This window comes from Squalius cephalus, assembly GCF_949319135.1.
Source record: "Squalius cephalus genome assembly, chromosome: 8".
Lineage (NCBI taxonomy): Eukaryota > Metazoa > Chordata > Actinopteri > Cypriniformes > Leuciscidae > Squalius > Squalius cephalus.
Genome location: NC_137129.1, coordinates 3,913,464 through 3,938,008, shown reverse-complemented (window position 1 = coordinate 3,938,008; position 24,545 = coordinate 3,913,464). Strand labels below are relative to the sequence as shown.

The window sequence follows — 24,545 nt, the reverse complement described above, 5'->3', positions numbered from 1 at the left end:
CTGGAACTTTGCAAACTTTTTTTTTCATGCTCAAACAGCAACATTACACACTAAAGAAAGCTGAACATTAGGGCTGGGCGATAAAACGATAACGATAATTATCGCGATATAATTTTTCTCGATAAATGTTCGATAATGTTTATGCGCCAAAAGCGGAACGAAACTCATTTGAACCGCGCGCCACACGGACCATTTATCCGCTCGGCTCAAAGTCCAAACGGCAGCGCAGCGCGAGCTCACTAGAGCCGATGCGTTTACTCTGATCGCTCTCATCACGAGATCCAGTGAGAAGCGCTTAACACAATGTCTCCGTGATTTTAAACCAGTTTAAAGGCAGATGAAACAGCGCTGACAAACAGGAGAAACACTGTGCGCAACGATACAGTCAGAAGGCTTTTCCGTCTACAAATTCCCATCATTTACCATGGATTTACTGTAACATTAGCCTAGTAATATTAACTGCACCATGAAATGTGGGATATACATACTGAATTGTATTATATTATTAATGTAGACGATGTATTAAAGGACTGATGGAATATAATTACAGTATTTAATAACGTATTTAGGCTACTGTTTTTCATACAAATACCATAGAAACCATAACGTTACATTTTGCCATGATAGTGAGGTTATCATGATCTAAATGCATGATACTGGATGACCAATGTGGTTAAGTTTAATAAAACTCAAACAGTCAGAATATTACATTTTACCAAATAAAAATTAGCACATGCAGAAACTAAGAAATTAATTGTCCAATAAAGATATTTATTTTGTTAAGGAAAAATGACAAATGTTTGAATGTTCTACCTCAGATTTGTGAAATGTTCACCAGTTTGGCAGGTGTTTGTCCTGATATGTTCTGACAATAAAGAGTAGTTTAAAACCACAGTTAACGCTCTGGTTTCTACAACTTTCACTTAGGAGCAAAAATATGCCTTTAAACTTGAAAGAAATAAAGATTTGACTTTTATCGTGATAATTATCGATATCGACTGATATAAAAAAAAATATCGTGATTTTTTTTTTTGGCCATATCGCCCAGCCCTACTGAACATGTACAAAAGCATCCTTTAATATGAATTTTTCATCTGCAACATTTAACATTACAATTTATATACAGCTAAAAGTAACTAAAAGTATCTTTTACTAAAAGTAAGAGATGGTCAGATGTTCTTGCTTCCTTTGAAGCACAAGATGCTTTTTGGATCATTCTCAAATCATGCTGAATTAGGATTTACACAACTTTGTAACTACACAGACATAAGAGTTGTTCTTTTCCACGAGAACGGTGCATTGCTCATGTCTGCAAAACGTCTTTCGTGGAAAAACCACAGAGACACAAGGGAAACCTGCTTTAAGTGACCACAGAAAGCCCTCACACTGTAGCTTTGCCTGTCCCATTCCTGTCCGTTCCCATACATTTGAACACACACTCAAGCTTGAGGAACTGAAAGGTGAGGTGTTGTAAGAATATGTGTATTTGGATTCCCCAGGTCTTTGGTTGACATCCACAACGGCGAGTGTTGTATTCACTTAACCACAGTGCACTATTGGGCCAATGGGTCTCTGCCCTTTCTTGTTCTGTCAGTATGATTTTTTCCAAGAGACTGTAAAGTGCAGAACCTAAATGGCAAAGGACATTTGTCAAACATATATGAGCTGAAGTAAGGTAGTGTGTACCGCTCTCCTGGGCAGAAAACAACAACAAAATAAACCCATCAAAGTACCCGACAAACAAAGTTACTTCGACACAGAAATGTTAACACTGTACACGAAACGTCCATCCATGAACACACCCACACACACACATATACGTGCACATGCATTCACACACATAAGATTCTGACTCATGGGTAGTTGACGCATAACATCCAATAACCTTTTTCCCCATCAATATTTAGATTTTAGGTTTATAAACAATAATGAAATGTATGTAAGTAAAAGAAGGGTGAGTAAATAATACCAGATTGTGATTTATTTCTTTAAATGTTTTATTTCATGTTATGAACATGAATTATTTCATGTTATGGCTGATAAATACTTAAAAATATCAAAATGATATATATTTTGTCTAAATAAATACCGTTCAAAAGTTTGGGGTCGGTAAGATTTTTTAATGTTTTTGAAAGAGTCTCTTCTGCTCACCAAAGCTGCATTTATTTGACCAAAAAATACAGTAAAAACAGTAATATTGTGAAATATTATTACAAACTGAAATAGTTGTTTTCTATTTCATTATATATTAAAAATGTAATTTATTCCTGTGATCAAAGCTGAATTTTCAGCATCATTACTCCAGTCTTCAGTGTCACATGATCCTTCAGAAATCACTCTAATATGATGATTTGCTGCTCAAGAAACATTTCTGATTATTATCAACGTTGTAAATCATTCTGCTGATAAATATTTTTGTGGAAACCTTGATAAAAGAAAATTCTGAATCCTTTAATAAATAAAAGTTAACAGAAAGAACAGCATCAATATGAAACATAATTCTTTTATAACATTATAAATGTCTTTATTGTCACTTTAAATCAATTTAATGCATCTTTGCTGAATAAAAGTTAATTTAGTGACCCCAAACTTTTGAACGGTAGTGTACTAAAAACTTAGGGATAATGGGTAAAAGGATATTTGTTTTGTGTTTTGCTAAATATTACATTAAACAGTGTTATTAAATTAATGGTGTCTTTAAAATAAGGTCATTTAAATATAAAAATGGAAATTATTCATTATTTTGCAGGACATCTACCTAAAAGTACTTCATGTCAACTACCCAAAGTACACATGCTCATTCAAATTCAAGACCAGAGACGGAAAACGTGCAAGCAATAAAGAGATTTAAATGGATACATACTTTGATACTCACCGACATAGCGGATGCGAAACCCCTTCTTATTGGTGCCGTGGTCAGCTGACCAGCGCAGGAGAAGCTGGTGGCCCGTGGTGGTGATGTTGAAGGGGGTCGGGAGGTCACCGCTCAATGTGGCCAGGGTCTGACTATGAATTGTGGGTCCTTCAAAAGAAACAGAAGAGAAAGACAATTTGCAGGAGGACTGTTATATCAAATTATACCTGTCAAAACAGATGAAACTCATAAAAGTAGAATGGTGGACCAAAATTTGAAAATGTGTTTGGAAAATATCAGCAAAGCAGACAAAATGTAGATAATAACAGCCTTGGCCACAAAGGCAGACTACTCTGTGAAAGGCATATACACACGTATTAGACTAATGCAAGTTCAAATTTTACCTTTCATATGTTGTATTTATATTAAAAAAAAAATACATGAATTGCTACAAAAGCCAATGCAACACTAACAGCCTAGTTTAAATAAGAAAAAAAGTCTACCATCAAAGACTTCCAGAATGTCGTATTCCTTCTCAGTCTGGAAAAACTCAAAATACATGGTGATGTTGTAGCCCTTCTCCACGTTGATGCTCCACGAACACATCTGTAGGTTGGGGTAACTGTCTGGGTAGCCAGGGCTCAAAATCACCCCCGATGAGTCGAATCGAACATCATGAGCGGGACATTGCACTGTGGGGGAAAAAAACATTTTATTAGGTATTCATTTAGTATGTATCAATAAGATGGGCATGTTTTATATGGTACTAATCATGTTTCCTATGACACTTAGCTTAGTTCAGTTCTATTCTATTCTAAACTGAAACTAACCAAAACCCAAGTAGACAAAGATGAAAAAGACATTGAGCAGCTCAGAGAAACTGAACTAGAATAGATAAGACAACACTAGACTAGACAAACCTACACTTGACAAAGGCAAACCACTGAATTAAATAAAACTACATTAAACTAGATAACTCAAGAAAAGACTACATTTCACTCAACAAACCTAGACCTGACAAGACTAAACTAAACCAAACTACATTCGACTCAAAAAAACCTACACTAGATGAGACTGACCAAACTCGAGTAAACTAAAACTAACCTAACTCGACAAAACTGAAATCAGCTCAGAGAAACTAAACTAAACTAGATAAGAAATGTCAAGTGTTGTCTTATCTAGTTTTGTTTAATTTCTTCGAGCTGATTTCGGTTAGTTTAGTTTTTGTCTTGTCTAGGATTGTTGAGTCAAATGTAGTCTTGAATTATGTAGTTTAGTCTAGTTTTATTTAGTTTAGTCCAGTTTGGTTAGGTTGATTTAGTCTAGTCTAGTTCAGGTTTGTTGAGTTGGGTTCAAACCTAAACTAGACTATTAATCTAACCAAACTGGACTAAACTAAATAAAACCAGACTAACCTAGATAACACAAGACAAGACTACATTTGACCCAACAATCCAAGAAAAAACTAAACTAACTGAAATCAGCTCAGAGAAACTAAATTAGATAAGAGAACACTTGACTCATCAAACCTAAACTAGACTAATAGCCTAACTAAACTAAACTAAACTAAACTAAACTAAACTAAACTAAACTAAACTAAACTAAACTAAACTAAACTAAACTAAACTAAACTAAACTAAACTAAACTAAACTAAATAAAACTAGACTAACCTAGATAACACAAGACAAAACAACATTTGACCCAATAATCCATGAAAAAACTAAACTAACTGAAATCAGCTCAGAGAAACTAAATTAAACCAGATAAGAAAACACTTGACTCATCAAACCTAAACTAGACTAATAGCCAAACCAAACTAAACTAAATAAAACCAGACTAACCTAGATAACACAAGACAAGACTACATTTGACCCAACAATCCAAGAAAAACTAAACTAACTGAAATCAGCTCAGAGAAACTAAACGAAACTAGATAAGACAACACTTGACTAATCAAACCTAAACTAGACTAATAGCCAAACCAAACTGAACTAAACTAAATAAAACCAGACTAAACTAGATAACAAGACAAGACTACATTTGACTTAATAATCCTAGACAAGATTAACTAACCAACTCGAATAAACCAAATTGAATTCATCTAAGAAAAACTGGGAAGAGGGAACTAGGTTTAGGGAAGCCTAAACAAAACTAAACTTGACCGCGAGCTACAGTAACCCAATGAAACTCAACAAAACTCGACTACACCAAGCTAAACTCCAAGAATGAAACAGTAAAACAATGAACCAAATTAGTGAATCCAGTTTATCCTAGTTAAGCGATTACAATATTCACCAAATGAAATCAGGTCTGGTATATATTAATCTCAACAGTTCCTTAGATTTAACACAGCAGATCATTTTCCTGGTACCATATTTAGTTTACACTTTATATTACAGTACATGTACATACAGTGTACTTACCCAAGAAAGTACTGGTAATATAAGGTAACTACATGGGTTTAGGTTTAGGGTTATAACCTAGTTATTACTCAGTTATTGTAATTTCTATAATAAGCACATAGTACTGTATGTACATGCGTAATTTGACGGTAAAATAAAGTGCTACCCATATTTCTTCAAAAACTGTAGGTGGTCATCGTCTGTCATCTTGGAAAAGACAATTTTTCATCAAGTCAGCCTGAAATGTTACATACTCTGCAAAACACTTCATGAGCTCTTCTGCTCCGTGGCTCACTTTGTTTATTCCCCTCCGAAACTGCTTTAATGTGCATGACAAATGATTGAACTACCGTTTCCAGGCACTTTCCTGAATCTAAGCACAGGACACATTCTAACAAAGTGAGTGCTCTCTCGTGGGGATGCAGGGAGAAGGATGGAGCCATGAAAGATTAATGGCGGCAGCTGTTTGAGCCACTAAACTCCAAGAGTCGCATCACTCATCACCAGAGAACGTGAGGGAAGAAGCAGTGACAGGGAATGACTGAGCTCTTCATGGCCTATCAGCAATACCACCTATGATCACATTTTACCCTCCATTACATGTATGATGCTCGTTTGAGTGATTCGATCTTATAGTCTATCGTTCCCAGTCTCCTGCCATTTACTCGTGGACGGAGGTTGGGTGTTTCCATGGCAACATGCTTTAACACACTGAAACCCTTAACCCTGGTTCAGTGCTGCGTTCCGGTGTCTAAGAGACCAGGGCGCGAACTACGGGGGAGTTAATAAGACATGGGCTCCCCTGAAAACGCGATTTGTGAAATTTTGACAATGTGTTATTTTGAAGTGCAATTTCAGTTTTGTGTAATGTGATCATCGTGGATTATTATGTGTAAAATAGCAAAAGGTAAGGCATGTTATTCCCAATTATGTGTTGTGGCTGGGTTGTTATAGGTCTGCGTGACTCTCGGTGTCTTAGGCAGCCTACTTATAGAGTATTTGTGGAAAACAAAGCAAAACAAGTGGGCTCCCCCAAAGGACACGGTATAGTTCGAACACTGTAAGAGACGATGCATTAGTGCATTATATATTATATATATATATATATATATATATATATATATATATATATATTTATTTATTTATTTATTTATTTATTTATTTATTTTTTTTGCAGGAATACATACAGAAATTTTACAAAATACACATATTGACCAAAAAAAAAAAAAAAAAACTAAACACAGATAAACAACAATATACTGTAAGAATAAAAAAAAGAAAAAGAACAAGCAAAAAAAAAAAAAGTAGAAAGAAATGAAAGACCTCATAATTTGAAATATACGTCCTTTGGTGGTGTTGAGTGTTTTAAGGTATCCAGTAATTTAACATCTGTGTCTTTATTCTAGAAGAGTATGCCCACCTTGGCAAGAGGGAGGGTTTCCGTCCATCTGAAGCCGTTCTCCAAGCCTGCACGTCAAAATCTCACTCCCCACCAGGCTGAATCCAGGGTGACAGCGATAGCGGATAATATCACCTGATGTACAGAGAAAATGATCAAGCATCTGTTTAATTAGTTGGGACAGCGAACCTCCGTAGCTTTAATGGAGAAAGATGGCCGAGATTCGGCTGTGATGTATATAGTTTAACGCTAAACCTGAAGAGGTTGATAATTGAGCTGTAAAAACAGCAGCGTTTGCAGCCCTGTCTAATGAATTGCATGTATTGGCTTTGCATGACAACCCTTCCACCATCGCCTAACTAAAAATAATCATGCGTAAGCACCTGGGAAACATCACAGCTATGACACATCCAATGCGGAGAAACGTTCATGTGCTCTGCCAGTGTCTAGGCAACAGGGCAAGGTGAATCTCCTTTACAGTATTGGCCTAATTTCTGTGGCAAAAGCAGGCTTGATATTTCATGCAAACATGATTGTGCTATGAATGGGTACTATTTCTGTAGTCACTTTGGCACTGAGGGCATAAGACAGTTGACTTCTGGAATGAGTCGAGGCTTCTGTAACAGGTGGATGTACGTATGCGAAGCACAACTCATACTTGCAAGGAGCATAAATTGCATTATAGTAGATGTTTTATTAGTGCCCTATCCATTTCTTAATTTGAAAAGTTCCCCGCAAAATGAAAATTCTGTCATCATTTTCCCTCATGTCATTCCAAACCCCTTTGACTTTCTTCTGAGCAACACAAACGTTTTTTTTCTGTACAAAGAAAAGCCAACGGGGAAATCCAAAACTATAGTATAGAGATAAAACACTGAGACATTTTTCAAATGGATTATTTGGTGCTCTGCTGAGGAAAGAAAGTCACACAGGTTCGGAAAAACATTTTTGGGGGAACAAACCCTGATGGGAATGATGACGGATAGCTTTCTCCAGGTATTAAAGACAATCAAACAGTCAGAGAAATGGTATTAATGTGTAACTCTCGCCAAAATTTAACCTAGGCTCTTTTTGTTAATCTACCCGAGTCAAACCTTCGTGTAAAAGCATAATTAGAATGGAAACGCCATTTTTAAGATTGACCGTATTTTCGTTTTTGGTCAAAATGCCTTGTGAATGGGAGTGAATGGGGCACTTCTATGATAGCATCAAAAATCGCTATTTTTAAAACACTAAGAAGGCTCGACACAACATGAAACTTTGCTGGAAGTATCACCAGAGACTCTACACATGAACTCCAGCATTGAGAACATTGTTTGTGTACACAGAGTTTACTAAAAAGAAAGATTTTGTACAACTCACTTTATCACTTAGTGTTTCCGGTAGATGGAATATTGTCAGTCAAAAGAAGTCGATCTCCGAATGCAACATAATGAACTGACTCCATATGAGGAAATGTCATGAACTTGTAATTTCAATGAAAAGCATGATAACTTGAAAAAAATGATCCGTGAATTTATATGGAAACAAGCTTTAGGAGCTTTCCATCTTTACTCTCCTCATGTTACGTTGCATTCGGAGATTGACTACTTTTGACTGAAAAAATTCCATCCACCGGAAACACTAAGTGATAAAGTGAGTCTTTCTTTTTAGTAAACTCTGTGTACTCAAACATGGTAGTCAATGCTGGAGTTCATGTGTAGAGCCCCTGGTGATACTTCCAGCAAAGTTTCATGTTGTGTCGAGCCTTCTTAGTGTTTTAAAAATAGCGATTTTTGATGCTATCATAAAAGTGCCCCATTCACTCCCATTCAAAAGGCAATTTGAACTAAAACGAAAATACGGTCAATCTTAAAAGTGGCGTTTCTATTCTAATTATACTTTTAAACGAAAGTTTGACTCGAGTAGATTAACAAAAAGAGCCTAGGTTCAATTTTGGTGAGAGTTACCTTTTAAAGTATCAAGTATTTAGGGCCAGTGCAAAGCCTCTTTTGGTGTTAAAAACTACTTTCAGGATTTACTAATAACACGCAGTGAAAAATTAGCACTGAAAAGGCATGGACACAGTTATTTTTGCAGCTGAACTTATTGCATATGCATTTGTAGGAGTTTCCCTTTAAGGTGCCAAATTTGTGGGAGGAGATTATTTAAATGAATCACGCAAGGTAATTTACTAAGTATTGCGCTCGTAAATTTAATGCTGTTTGTGCCCTAATTTACCGTCCAAAAAAAGCAAGTCTTAAACCAGACGCTGATTTGCGCTGCTCTTGGTAGATTGTGCTGGTCATTATAGAAATGATCCGGCTGCATCTGTGTTTTTTAATTTGCGTGTCATCAGTAGATCACGTGCAGAACTTTCCCATCTTTGTAAATCTGTAAATCTGGCCCTTGTACTCTTCAGGAGCATATATACAAAACAGGACAGGAGAATGTATTTTTTCATTTAAATTTTTTTGTTTTAAATAAATCTGGTATGCTGGACCTCAAACCAACCCTTCAGAATCAGAACAAGTTTTATTAACGAAAGCAGTGTTGTCTGTTCATACCTATCTCTAACTCATTATCCTCCATCAGGATGTCTGCGTTTGAAACCTCTGGTGGAGGCTGGCAGACTCGTAACTGGTACGCTGCAAAACAAGAGGAGGAAAGATGTGGTTACAAAGATTTGTTAGGTTTTTAGAGATTCAAAACTGTAATAAAAAAGCTTTAAGAAGGAACAAACAGTTTTATTTAGCATTTATATATTATTAATCTCATCTGTACTAATTTATCTCTAAAAGTTCTCCTTTCCCCACCCTATAGCCCATCTCAGAATGGTTTCAATTCACATACTTATGTGTTTATACAGTAGGTGCGGTAATTTACCATTGTTCTGCAAATTTTAGTCCATTCATTGAAAAAGAGTCCATGTGATTGGGAATTTTGCAGATTTGGCAACGGGTTCAAGCTGCTCACGCAGATTCACTGTGTTAACTAACAAAGTGATTTCTGTGTGAAGTGTGCTTCTTACATCGCTACATCATTGACATTAGACAACATTTGCACCTTATGCCTGTAAATATGTGCGTGGATGTCTTTGCAGAACCTGACAGGTGGGCGTTATCACATGACAGAGTCAGGCATCCCACCTTTATATGCATATCCCGGAATCGAGCGAGCGAGAGAGAAAGCCTGTGTTCCACCTGGTATTAAGATGTGTTTTCAGTGAACCGATCACAAGTGATCAGCAAAGATGCATTACCGTTACACCTGGCATTATCATGCGTTTCATCACTTGCACTTTTGTCGCACGAAGAGCCTACTATTGACTGAACGAACCTGTGTTAGACGGCTTACACAAATGTATATAATAGCATATAATATATGGGGGGAATGAGTTTTTGCAGGGTGGGATGTCTGCAGAGCAATGAGCCAATCACAGCGACATGTAACTTCATGAGACTTTTCTTACTTTGTTCAGCCAATATTCCCACCACACTGATGGAAAGCAAAGTAGACGCCGAACCTCTCAAAAACTTTACCCACTGGCATCGTTTTTGAACAGACTAATATTGACGTACACACTATTCAATGTCATATTTCATAATACTTCCAGGTTTATTTTGGTACAGCCCATTATTTTCTCATTCAAATTTTCCTCTGAAAAAACGCCCCTGGCGCAGTGTGACGTTCGGCACAGTTGCGTTGGCATCCAGTCAGTACTAATGACAGAGGAGCCTGCCGTGACAAATAATGATGTGATTAAGTAGGGTGACACTGAGGCGCATGGAAGGGTGACTATCACTGCGCTACGGGTCGCTCCTCGACGCTAACACAGAGCCTTATCTATCGCTGGCATCTCTGACAGCGGATCCACGCCCAAGCAAAGTGAGCGTGTCACAGTCATTGAAATCGCCAAGAACAAAATGACTCGCATAATGAGCAAATCACTTAAGAAGAGAAGGAATTAACCACATTTATCCAGACACGGATTGCATGAGTAATGCATTTGTTGTGTGAATGCAACAGCGCTGCGGCCCATTCCTGTGCAATGCATAGATAGCCGTGAGGGTTGATGATAATTACCGAGTAGCTTTGCACCGAGTTAATTACTCTGGTGTTAATGAAAACCACGAACGTAACAGGACCTCAAAGTTCGACACAAAGCCATAACCGTCAAGACTTCAGATTGATTAAGATGGATATCAGGAGCTCTTGGCTTTGAGGAGGCGGAAGACGCTGGCTTTGTCTTCTCCTGCCAAGCTGAAGTTGGAAACACACTAATTAACTATTGAAGCCCACTTAGCATGTGGCTCATCTCAGCTTGCCTCCTTACGGGTTTCCTGTTGTGTTTTGGGGTAAGTGGCCAAAGTGGAACGGGAACAAGAGGGGCAGTCCGGACGCCCTGATCAGGAGCCATGTGGCTCAAGTCACTGTACTTCTATAGAAGAGGCTTTTCAAGTGGGTGTAAAAAAGAAGGAAAAAACAGTGGGTTGTGATTTAAACACACACACACACACAAACAAAATGAGCAATTACAAAACTCCTGGCTTTTTTTTTGTCCAGTGTTTTTCTTTGATGACTCAGGGACCAGGGAAGGCGGATGTGGATAGTACATGTGTGAGTGTGTGTGTGTGTGTGTGTGTGTGTACTTCTGAGAGCCATTAGAACGAGACTTTGGAATCAAGTCTTTAAAATGGGCTGCTTGGCGCTTCTCTAACTCAGAGATGCCTCTTTGATGCCCTTGGTGTCTGGACTGAATATTGAGTAAAGCCCCACTAATAAACCTGAGTGAATTTGGAGGGCATGATCTCTGCATTTGAGAGCCCATTCGAGCTCATAATCATATTCCATAGATTCCTGTCTAAGCTGCTTTGGCTAGATTGGCTTTAAAACACTGGAGGATGCGACATCAGAGAGCAGATTGGCAGACCCGACAGAGCCCTATTATGATTAGATAACATACTAAATACTAGATGAATATTTCAGTTTAATGGATGGTAATTTCTTACTAATTCATATCAAAGCAGTTGGTGGAAATAAAGTTGTCTTTCAGGCTCGGTGTCCCATTTACTCAGAATCAAATAGAATCAAAGCTAAACTCATTATGATGGAACGGGGTATTCCCAGGGCAAATCTGAGTAAATATAGACGATCCTTTCCCTTTGTTATGCATTCGCATCACAGTCTAAAATATCTGCAGATGGAAAATTAGTCATCTGCAATTCAATCCACGAAAGACGGGCGAAGAAACTGAACTCACTGAGTGATAAAACAATATGGTCTGGAGCATAAAATCAAGTTTTTTACTTCAACATACAACATTAAATATGTATGAAGTGTTAAAGGAATAACTCAATCATAATTCTGACATTATTCACTCACCTTAATGTCTTTCTAAGCCTTGGTGGAACAAAAAAAGGTGTTATTTAAAATTTCATATGATGGTTTCAGGACACTATGGGCCCTATTTTAACGATCTGAAACGCAAGTATCAAACACGAAACGCAAGTAACTTTGTGGGCGGATCTCGGGCGCTGGTGCTATTATACCGGCTGGATAAATGACTCTTGCGCCCGACGCAAATCTAAAATGGGTTGGTCTGAAGTAGCTTCATTACTCATAGGTGTGGTTTGGGCGTAACGTGAAATAAACCAATCAGAGCGACATCTCACATTCCCTTTAAGAGCAGGCGCGCTTGTTCCATGGCGGATTGCTATTATAACGGCGGATTTGCCAGGCGCACACCAGGAGCGGTTCACAGCCGAGGAGACCGACGTTCTCGTCAGGGCCGTAAAACACAGAGAAGTGACATTGTATGGGGATGGAGAAACCCACCCAAATTAGCTTTGGTTAAACAGGCGGATAATAATTTGGGTAAATGTGTAAGCTAGATTTATGCCTATTTTTTCACATCTTCATGGACACCACAATGATTTCCCTCATGTGGAATATTTTTCCTTGTAATTATGTATGGTTTCAAAAATGTCAACTACTGCGTCTGTGTGTAGATGAGAGAAGCAAAGTGTATTCGCATTGTGCACACGCTACATTATGGCCAAGCATGCGCACTTAAAATAGCATCTGAATAACGCGCCACTGACTTTAGACTAGGTTACTCCTGGTCTGTGGCGGAATTGTTTTCTGAAACTGCAAAATAGCACCAGGGAACGTTTGCGCCGGAACACGCCTCCTCTTTTCGCTGAACCGCCCCCGGGAGCGCAAGTTCATTCCCTAATTTACCGAAATGCGTCTGTGGAGGGAAAAGTTTGCTGTGCGTCGGGTGCAAAATAGGAATGATACATGCGTCGTGTACAAAGCCAATTGCGCTGGGTGCAAGATAGGGCCCTATATGTTTAAGTCACATGGAAAACATATATAATATTATACTTTTATGATGTTATTTTTTTATGACTGCGCCTGGTCCCCATCCATTTTCATTGTATGGAAGAGAGCGTTTTCAATAACTTGTATTATGTGTTCCACAGAAAAAAGAAAATCATTCAAATTTAGAACAACAGAGTGAGTATATAAAATTATTTAAATTATTAGGTGAACTATTCCTTCAGTTAGGGCTTTAGGGAAACCTAATATGCTAATCAGACTAATCAGAGAACCATACATAACATTGTGATTGCTGGTGTAACTCGCAGTCGTTTTCCCTCAATACGTCTCAGAGTCATTAACCCCGAGTGAAAGCTGACAAGGGCCGAGGATCAATATGAAAGCATGTAACAAACTATAAATACTAGTCAGCAGCCCGAGGTCAATATGATCAGTGTAAACGTAAGCCACTTTATTTGCCTGCTGGGGATGGAAATGACACAGTATTGCCAGATAATCATTGAAACAGAATGCATGAGTTTGCAGATCGTCTCAGGTTCCCAAAAAGTATCTTAAATCATTCAATGTCCCACACAGGCAAATGATATAGGGCTTAAACAGTTTAAATTCTACTTGCGCTGTTAAAATAAACCCCATAGCGGTGAGGAGTTGGATTCGATAAACTGGTAAAACATGTCTATGAATGGAGCCTGACATGTGGGGTTATCATCATTAACTAAAACTAAAATTAAAGACATTTCTGTTAACTGAAATAAAGCTGAAATAAAATAAAATATTATGGTTACTTGAAAAAAGTGAAAATGTGAAATGTTTCCTTAATTGGCAACAAACTGAAATAAGTTGAAGTTGAAGAACTAAAATTATTAACTTGAAATTAAAATAAATTTTTATACCCTTTTTAGTTTAGTTTTCACTCTGTTTGATTGTTTCCCGTTTTCCAGTGTTCCCAAGTGAGTTTCCCTGGATGTTAATTAGTTCTTACAGTATGTATCGGACGTAGGCCAGTAAGCGTGTAAACCTCACTCCCCTGATCTCCCACAAAGAATCCCACTCGGAGTGGGTCGAGTAGGACCGGTTACACTTATAGTACACAGCTGTTTCTGTTCTACTCATTATCTCCCTGCTTTATATACCCATAGTTTCCTCAATTTCTTTGTCCGGTATTGTTGGTGTTAAGGGTAGTTGTTATTCTGACACTCCTGCGTGTTTACATTGCTTTTTAAGAGACTCTTTTATTTAACTTTAATTTTGTGCATGTTCATCTACCTAACAACAATATATAATATGTGACCCTGGACCACAAAACCAGTCACAAGTCGCACGGTTATATTTGTGGCAATAGCCAACAAAACACTGTATGGGTCAAAATAATAGATTTTTCTTTTATGCCAAAAATCATTAGGATATTTAGTAAAGATCATGTTCCATGAAGATATTTAGTAAATTTCCTACCTTAAATATATCAAAAATGTACTTTTGTGAGTGGATGCAGCACAATCGCCAACAGAAATTAACAACTTTAAAGGCGATTTTCTCAATATTTAGATTTTTTTTTTCTCCAGATTTTCAAATAGTTGTATCTCGGCCAAATATTGTCCTACCCCAACAAACTATACATAAATGGAAAGCTTATTTATTCAGCTTTCAGATTATGTGTAAATCTCAATTTAAAAAAAAAAAAAATTACTCATAAGACTGGTTTTGTGGTCCAGGGTCACATATAGTATATTATATACTGTAATATGCTATATACTATATACATATACTATAATACCAAATATTATATCCTATAATATTATAAACTATAATAAAACTATAATAAAACTAACACTGGTGTGGAGCGTCTCACCATGATAACTGAGCACAAAGAAACCACTTCCACTGAAGTCACTGTGGAACTTGATGAGGATCTGGTTGGATGTGCTGTAGACAGACTCCAGGGCTGTGTTCCCACTGAACTGACCGATCTGGGGCGAACTCTGGTCTGGACCATCCCTGCAAAACACACAAATCAACATTTATCCACAGCTACATCCAATTAGAAAGGCCTACGTCAGCTGATGTACTGGATTTAGAAGCAAAGCAGTGTATTTATATATTTTTTTTTGCACAAAACCCACATGCAATCTAGTTTGATTCGGCACTAAAGCAGCCTGAGTATTTAAATGAATTCATTGTCACTCCTTTTAGTGCAAACACACCTCCTTTCTAGGAAAATGAAGCTCATTATACATTCCGCCTTGTTTCACCTGGTGCAGTTAACGTTGCACTATTACTGTGGGTGGTAAACTGAATTTGTTTAAAAGATTTTCTGTTTGGCAGGAGTATTTCATTAAATTATGACCAAATGATGGGGAAAAAAAAGCTTTATAAGTGGGCATAAAGTCAAGCATACTTTTGGCATTTAAATTAGGGTCCTAAAAACACACAAACAAATTCTTTGTGTGTGTGTGTGTCCTGAAACAGCCAGTAAAGAATCTGCAGTTACACATAAAGTTAATAAATGAAACATTTTAAGACTCAACTCCACTCTCTCTTAAAGTAGTTTATAAATGTGACTTTAACCTAGTGGCCCAGCAAAAATAATGACTCTGCAATTACACTGAGAGCAAATAAACTACGTACTTCATACTTTAAGACTGATCTCTGCTGCAGTGCATCGCTGAGCGCTGCTTTTATGAACCATATTGTCTAAAATGGGACTTTAATCTAGACAGCAATATATCCCCTATTATTGACTGCAAGAAAAAGCAAGAAGTGCATCTCCAAAGCAGGCAGTCATTTCTCTGTGTCTAGTAGTTTATTAAGCTCTATTCCTGCCATATCTGCTGTTGTCTTTACATTAGGCCAGCCCAGCAGAAATGCATAAAGTCTTTGTTCTGTACATGAACAATAGAGCTGGACTAATGAACCAGAAGACACCGTTTTATCTAGGTCACCTATGATGCATGAGATGGTCACTAGGAGCAGCTCACTGAGGAGCCGATGGAGCACCCAGAGAGAGAAATACGGGTTCGTTCACGAGTCTTAGTAGAGCATGAAGTCATGCAGCTTTCGGGAAAGACTGAAGCAACATGCAACAGAAATGCAAACTCAATTTCAGGTCACACAGAGTAAAAAAATAAATAAAAAATCAGAAAAAAATGCAGCAATAATGTAACTTCTATCTGTGGTGAAAATGCATTATTTAAACCAACTGGTTTATTGGGTACGCAGAATCCATTAATAAATAAAAGTACCCTCTGGAATTTTTCTCAAACAAGAGGGAACTCTGATATGAAATGTGAACAGATGACATTAATTACTGGATTCATCCTGGGTTTCTTTCAATGCATTATTCCATCTCCCCCGCAACTGGGTGTCACAACGATGTGAAGGACAATTAGTCAAAAGTCTCTGCTCTTCCAAACAACCAACTGGCCTAAAGCGACTCTGTGAGGACACACACTCCTGCTATAGCCTGCAGTTATCTGTGACTACATCTCTCAGAAATAGATCAATAAAATATACACCAATAACTTCAAAAATAGCTTTGATTCAGAGGCTTGGAAGACGTACTTAGGGAATTTCTCCTCAAAGAACTTTAAGTATAAAATCTGTATTGTTGTTTATTTGTTCCTTATATTAGCCCTGCTAAACCTCTAGAGATATTTCTTATTGTTTGAAGACACACTCCCTTTGGAATCTAAAACACCAAAGCAAATGGGCTTAATTTCCGTGAGGAGACCAAAACCAGTTCAGAAAGCCAATAAAATGTAGTATGCCTAATTAGCAAAACTTCTTCCTGAAAGGTTGAAGAGACAAAGCTCAGAAGGGAAATTATGCACAAAAGCGACAAAGTCATTTATGCCGACAAACTAAACATACGACAACTTTTGAGCAAGATAATTAAGGTGAATTTAAGAATTTTTCTTATATAAAAAATATATATATGCTAATGGACCCTGAGTCTGACAATAGAGTTGAACTGAATTGAACTTATATATAAAAAATATATATTTTAGACACATGCACTATTGGTAAATAGAGCTAAACATCAAATTTGATCTACATTGAAATATTAAAGCAGTATCTAAATATAGATGTAAATTTTGCTACTATGCAATTTGGTCTCAACCAAACCTGGACAAAGTCAAGCAAAAAGAAGTTAAGTTTCCATTTTAGTAACAAGACACCACATTAGGGAACGCAGAAGCAAAACTGAATTTGATCCTGAAAATGGTCTCCTGACTTGAGGAACTGTGCAAAGGCAATTTATATAACCTCTTTTCAAATTGAGATATACTGTGATGCTTAACCAAGCAAATGTGGTGGCAGCAAGTCCTAAAATAGTTTTTGAGAGATTTAAGGGATGATTTCCTTCCACGGCTACAAGCGAGCGTGCTTTGGGGCTTCCTAGAGGACCGCAGGCTGTTTCACACACGAGAGCGAGTGTCTTACGTTCAAGGACGTTTGGAGTCCTCATTCATCTGCATATGCAGTCCCATCTACTCAAGCGTTATTATTATTGATCATATACTGATGAATATTAACTGATTCCAAATAAGCTCATCATCACATAAGAGATTTTTATGAGAGTTTACCAGACAGTGATGTAGTCATAGATGGGTTCAGTGCTGAGGACGGTGAAGTTGATATAGATGCCGTTTCCAGGTGGCACCCGGACACTCCACACACAGTCCTGGAAATTGGGATATTCAGCTGGGTGACCGGGAGAGAAGATGGTGCCGTTCATGGAGGTGATGTTTCCACCACATAGAGCTTTAGGGGAGACAGAAAACAAAGTAATGCCATCACCATACATTTTGGGCATAGACAGAACATGTGACCCTGGATCACAAAACCAGTCACGAGTCGCACGGGTATATTTGTGGCAATAGCCAACAATACATTGAATGGGTCAAAATTATCGATTTTTCTTTTATGCCAAAATCATTAGGATATTAAGTAAAGATCATGTTCCATGAAGATATTTTGTAAATGTCCTACCGTAAATATATAAAACATTTTTTTGTGTGAGTGAATGCAGCACAATTGCGAACATAAATGGACAACTTTAAAGATGATTTTCTCAAAGTTTCGATTTTTTTGCACCCTCAGATTCCAGATTTTCAATAGTTGTATCTCGGCCAAATATTGTCCTAGCCTAACAAACCATACGTCAATGGAAAGCTTATTTATTCAGCTCTCAATAAAAAAAAAATGACCCATGTGACTGGTTTTGTGGTCCAGGGTCACAAATGTTCACTAAGAATTTGTCACTTATTTGCACAGAAAATAATGAAAAGTACTTGATGTAGAGATTAGAGATTAGACATATATCAGTGGCCTAGAAAAAGTGGTTTTATATCGTTCAGTTCCAATCTATGCCAATAGGTGTCAGTAAACAGTTCAAGGCTGCTTCATTTAGAAAATGAACAGGAGCTGGAGAAACAAGAACAAAATGACCTCGTGCATCTTTAAAGCTCATCTCGCTCTGCTATAGCATCACCTCATTGCGCTCTGGGAAATAATGTTGACCAGTGAGCCATTGAGAATTTGTTCTCACCATAAAGACGCACGGCACTGTTTAACATCACACATTATGTAGTAATATTGTTGTGATAAAGCAATAAATCTCACCCGTGGGCTTGCGTATAAAGCCATCAGCTGTAAGCGACTGATGACACTTTCATTATAACTTACAGTGAGCAGTTGCATGGATGAAACACTGAGGTCATTCAATTTCAATACCGAATTAAGGAGGAGAATGAGGATTTTATTTTGAGGAGAGTAAAACGCACCTTCACAGCGTGGAATAGGGTTGTTCCAGTTCCTGCTGATTCCATGGAGGCACGTTAGAGAGGTTTCGCCGATGAGCGAGTAACCGGGTAAACACTCGAAAGACACCGTCATGCCCACGCTAAAGTCACTGCCTATCACGATACCATTCCTGAAAGGTCGGGGGTCAGGACAGCTCTGCAGCTGATAGGCTGAAGAAAAGAAACAAGGACATAATCACAAGTGAAGGATGAATGCAAAAGACTAAACTCGTCTAACACGTCTAATGGATAAAAATGACCTATTATGCTTTTTTACATCTTTAACTTTCTTAAGTGTGTAATGTTGCTGTTTGAGTATGAAAAAGCTCTGCAAAGTTTCTCTGTATCAGTGTCACTGTTTCTGAACTCCCTGAAAAGCCTCCATTTCTTTCGGGAACAAACACGTCCCAATATTCCTCATTTAAATAATTCAAACACAGAATAAAGGGGCGGGGCCTGGTTGAGTTAATTAGTGTGTTGAAACTGGTGGTTATGGTAAGAAGCAGTTGACCAATCACAACACACTGCTCTAGTCGACCAATCAGAGCACATTGTGCTTTTCAGAAGGAGGGGCTTCATAGAGACAGGAAGTAAACAGAGCGTTACTGACAGACTGGGAAGAGAGGAGCTGCAACAATGGAGAATATTGGAAAAATCAAACCTATTCTACTAGAGCCCAAAATCAACAGTGTAAAAAAGCATAATATAAGTCTTACCTTGGTATGTAATGTGAAATCCAGGTTTATTCTGGGAATAGTCGCTGTGGAAGAAGAAGCTTGTTTCATGGGTTGTGCTGAAGAGCGACTCAGGAACCTGCGGCCCACTGAACCTGTCAATCACTATACCGGTCTCACTAGGTCCGCTTCGGATCTCCAGGTAGTCGTGGATTGCCTCGGTGGAGAAGTTCAGGAACTGAACGTGAATTCCTTAAACAACATGTCGACCACAATAAGTGATACTGATAAAAGGTAGTGAGTCACATGATTCTGTAGCTCATTCGTGCACAGTTTAATGGCATGCATGTACCGAAGCCAGTGGGAAGGGTGACCGTCCAGGTGCAATCCAGACCACTTGGGTAGTTGCCAGGAAAACCAGGGCTCAGAATCACTCCGCTAACCTCTGTCATGGCTCCGCCACACTGAGCTGTGAATGTACAGATGAAGATTCACTTTATGCACTGCCAAAATGTAATGTGTTGTACTGTCATGCAATCCTTACTGATTTCTATCTCTACTGCATCACTGAATGATTACAGCACAAAAAAAGTCACATTAGTCAAACATCGTTGGCAGTTTTGAATTAAACCAATCTTTAACCCCTAAAGAAACGAACAGTTCAGTTTGACAAATATGACACATTGATATCTTAAAATTTGAACATTTGGAAACATTTTCAATTCAGGTTCAATTTGTTAACATTGATTAGTGTGTTTATTATCATTAACTATAAATCATTTTTTTGATTCCGTATTCATTACTGGGATTTGTTTCATTTTAATGTATAAATGGACTTTTGATTAACCTTTTAATTAAATCAAATTAATTATAATTACATTTAAATTATGCATATTTCAACTGCTAGAATTATGCTGCTTTTAGTCTCTTAAATGCTGTTAAAAAGTCACAACACTTTTTTTTTGTTTCATGATAGAACTAGATAATCTCAGATGTCAATGTGCTTATGTGTTTTGTGAATGCAAAATGCTTAATTTTTACTTCATTTGATCCCTTTCGGGGAATTTTGCATGCAAATACATCCAGCTGTCATGATATGGAATGAAGATACAGGAAACTGAGTGCAACTGAGGTCATGTGATCCACTACTAGTTGACACTACTAGTCAACATGAAGAAGTTTAACCCAAGCAGTGATGCATCATAATTATACATGAGCATATATAAGTGCAAAGAGCTCTTGTGTACATTGTGCATGTGATCACACTTGGCCAGTAAAACTTCTTGCATCTGAATTACAGAAGATGGACCTCACACTGTTAAATGACTGTATCCGACTAAACAGAAATAAAAGCAATAAACACACACTGGTATACAGAGAAATTCTCATTTGCTTGGCACAAAAACAAAAGCTATTGTCTCTTTTAAGAGGCATGAGGATTTAAGTGGTGATTCCAACAGTAATATGGAGATCACAGCTGATAGTCTTTGATGGGATGTCTAGTTTTGGCACAGGAGAGGCTGGACAATGTTGCTGCATATACTGTATCAGTGGTAGAAAATGCCTTCAAACTTCTTTTAAACAGGAAGCAAGGGGAATTGGGCAGGTCAAGGGACAGCCAACTCAAACATGAGCCAAAGCAATATAAAAGATAAACAAGGTGCTCTTGATCAGAGATGGACTGATCTGAGGAAAAAGACAAACTTGGAGTCATAGAAAAGCATGCTGGCCACACAGGGTGTGCTAGAAACAGAAGGGCTTGATGCAGTGAAAGGCTAAGAGACGTCTGGCACATCAGCTTGGCAGTCAAAGGTAATCTTCATGTTGCGTTCCACAAGGACCAGATGGAAAAGAGTGCCTCCCCCGCGAACACAAACATACAAATCAATGGCCAAATTGGTCATTTCCTCTCTCGAATTGCTATATTTCGGCTTTGCAACACTCAAAGCTCACAGACTGTAGGATATTACACTCTGGGCACCGTGTTTCCCATTATTTTGTTAGAGTGTCACTGTAAATGTGCATGATAATTAAACCAGTGTCATCAGCTGAGGGGTGGAGCTATCCGTTTGTCTGACTAGCACCACACTAATAAAAATGATTTTGTGGTGAAGTAAATACTACAGAAAAAAAAACAATGTAATTTACATGAAAAAGTTAGTTCAGGCAAGAATTGAAAAAACGAAGTAAATTCTACTCTAAAGTATTAGTACTCAATTCAAGCGTGTAGAAATGAAAGCGTAAATATCAACGTTATAAAATTACTCAACTTTTCTGATACTGGTGTTCCCATCATGCACTGGGCCTTGAATAATTAATGAGGTTGATTTTTCACTGTTTTCCAGCTGTATTTACATTGTTTTATCATTGATTTTGTTGTTAGGTTTAGTAACTTGCCATTTTGTGACATTTGGAGTTCATTTTCTACTCAAAATGGCACATTCAAACACAAAAACGATCCATCAAATGTTACCGTCAGTGTGTATTGTCTACCAAGTGCGTTCACGTAACGCGTAACTTCTGAAATGTAGATATGGTGTCTCACACAATATCTATTGTATTAAATACTTAGATGTTTCTGCATATACTTTAAAAGTCTGGTTTAATTCAATGTTATATTGTTTGAGTGAAATGTTTTGCAAAGGAAACTTCAACTAAATAGATATTACTCAACCTTTTACTAGCCAAGGTAAAATGACTTATTTTCTGTTACTGTCACTTAACTTAGTTAAGTAGAGTTTACTTAATTCCATATGTGAAATTTACTTAAAAAATATTCGTGCAAAAACTTGCCAAAGAAAAATTAAGTAATTTTTACTTATTGTTCTTTTTCAGTGCAGGAGGAAGTGTTCAGGAGAACCAATCAACAAAAATGATAAATAAAAATCAATTGAAATTCCACTTGTTGCCACTAGAAGCACTTAAATGACTTAAAGTCAGTCAGAATAGAATTGAGATAGTATTTTCTTGTATGTTGAAGGGAGGGGTGTTAACGTTTTTGATTTAAGATTATGAGTGCACATGAATTGAAAAAAATAATGATGTGCACGGATAAATCATTTATAATAAACAGCAACATTCTGTAAAAAAAAAAATCAACATGAGCTTGCAGGGGTGACGTTTCAGCAGACTAAATGATTATTGATTTCGAAATGATTATTGATTACTAACTATTACTAATGATTATTAAAATTACTACACGCATCACCAGAGAGAAGTCTGTTGTTTTCACTGGAAGGTCCAGTTATGACATTATGATTAAACATTGTAAGGTAATTATTTTTTTAATGAAACGTATGCATGGATGAATGGTTCACAATAAGATGCAAAGACGCAATTAAAAAAATTATGTTAAAAAAACATGTTGACGAAGGGTAAAATCCACATATTCAGTATGTCGAAAAACAAATGTATCTCGATTCTTTACTGATCATTTTTGTGTTAAAAAAGCTTGCCATTTATTTAGAAAAAGGCTTTTGCCAGTGACTAAACAAGAGTATTCATGTAAACTCAAGCTTAGAGATCTCTTTGCCTTCTGAGAAGAGCAGAAAGCATCCAGAAAGGGCTTAAAAAAAGTCATAGTTGTTGTTTGCATTCATTGAGTGCTTGCATTCAGATTGTGAACGAGCGGCTGGGTGGTGAATTATTGAGCTGAATATTTCAGGATTTTCAGCTTGGCTGAGGCTAAAACAGTTGAAAAATGAAGCCAAACGCTGAAACATAAAGGTTCTAGTTGGCTTTCACTTTAAAAAAGGGCCCCATAAATAAACACCAGATAATCCATCACAATGTTCTATAGCACGATCGAAAACTCTGCCGCGCTCTGCATTTTAGGTTCAGAATTAAATAAAACCTGTCGGGACAGGAGAAGCTTAAGGAGAAGACGATGAATCAAACTTCAGCCGAAACTCACATAACCCATCGAGATGCCTCATATTCAGTTGCTGATGAAAGGGAATCTAAAACTGAGAAACACAATCTTCCACAATGAATTTAATAAGACCGTACCGAGGCAAAGAGGAACCGGATAATTCCACCTCCTCACTGGTCCAGGCATGCATGTGATATGGGCATTTCCCTAGACAAAAACAAAACAGATCAACATTTTTGAATCATGAATACAGCACTGTGCTCCCAGGAATCTATATATGGATGAAAAACTACTTACAAAGAAGTGATCAATGCTCAAAAGAAACATATTTTCCTCACCTGTAAAGAGTATCCTTGCTCACACTGGAACATGACAACATCTCCCACCATGTATCGATCCCCAACTCTAATCCCATAGGTTGGAGTCTGAGGCTCTGGACATGTATCTAGGCCAATAGCTGTAAACACACAGAGATCAAAACTGCAGCAATCATCGGGTTTATAAAAAAATCTCCACAGAGTAGCACAGACAGCTACCGTTCGGAAAAGATTCCAGGTTCAGGTTCCAGGAATATGGAGTGCTGGTGTCTGAAAACATTTGGTTAGAAGGACAGTTTTCTGGCTAATTATTTTATGGATGTAAATATGGACACCTGGCTCTGTTTTGTGTAGAACAGGTGTCTCTCTCTGGCTCAGCATCTGCAGTCATACAGATCATTTGGCAGAATTCTGCTATGAAAATACGTCCGTTGGCCGAGACCAGCTCTTTCCACTGGCATTATCCCTTTGATTACTTGCTATAAAAAAAGATGGAAAATGTCTGTCTGTCCATCTATCCATCCATCCATCCATCCATCCATCCATCCATCCATCCATCCATCCATCCATTTCCCCAAGAGGTCAAGGTCTAGGGTGGGGTAATAAATGCTGGGTGAACTAAAAAAACAAAAGAAGAGCTGGATCCAAATGCAATTTTATAGTTTAATAACAAAATAACATAAGACCACGTCGACCAGAGAACCAGAGAACCAGGGAACCAGGGAACCGAAAACTGAATGAGCATCATCAAACATACATCCAACAAAGGACATCTCCAGACAAAGAACATGAGAAAGAATACACTCAAGGGGAGATTGGCAAACAAGACACACCTGGAAACAATCAGGAACTAATCAATAAGAAAAACTACAAAGGACTACAAAACTTGGCACATAACTAAC

General features: G+C 37.6%; 1 protein-coding gene across 5 annotated transcripts in view; it reads right to left on the bottom strand.

Moving 5' to 3' along the window:
- The window catches only part of csmd3b (CUB and Sushi multiple domains 3b), a 457,418-nt gene that overhangs the window by 70,568 nt on the left and 362,305 nt on the right, over nucleotides 1–24,545 (bottom strand). For 3 of the 5 annotated variants that reach the window (XM_079879070.1, XM_079879072.1, XM_079879073.1), the window contains 11 exons: nucleotides 23,665–23,783; nucleotides 23,464–23,533; nucleotides 19,808–19,924; nucleotides 19,498–19,707; nucleotides 18,764–18,952; nucleotides 17,564–17,741; nucleotides 14,830–14,975; nucleotides 9,203–9,283; nucleotides 6,678–6,791; nucleotides 3,358–3,546; nucleotides 2,864–3,022 (listed from right to left, as the gene is read on the bottom strand). In XM_079879070.1, coding sequence (XP_079735196.1) covers nucleotides 2,864–3,022; nucleotides 3,358–3,546; nucleotides 6,678–6,791; nucleotides 9,203–9,283; nucleotides 14,830–14,975; nucleotides 17,564–17,741; nucleotides 18,764–18,952; nucleotides 19,498–19,707; nucleotides 19,808–19,924; nucleotides 23,464–23,533; nucleotides 23,665–23,783 — 1,572 coding nt within the window. The remainder of the gene's footprint in view (nucleotides 1–2,863; nucleotides 3,023–3,357; nucleotides 3,547–6,677; nucleotides 6,792–9,202; nucleotides 9,284–14,829; nucleotides 14,976–17,563; nucleotides 17,742–18,763; nucleotides 18,953–19,497; nucleotides 19,708–19,807; nucleotides 19,925–23,463; nucleotides 23,534–23,664; nucleotides 23,784–24,545) is intronic. The other 2 variants (XM_079879071.1, XM_079879074.1) reach the window with 1 other exon arrangement.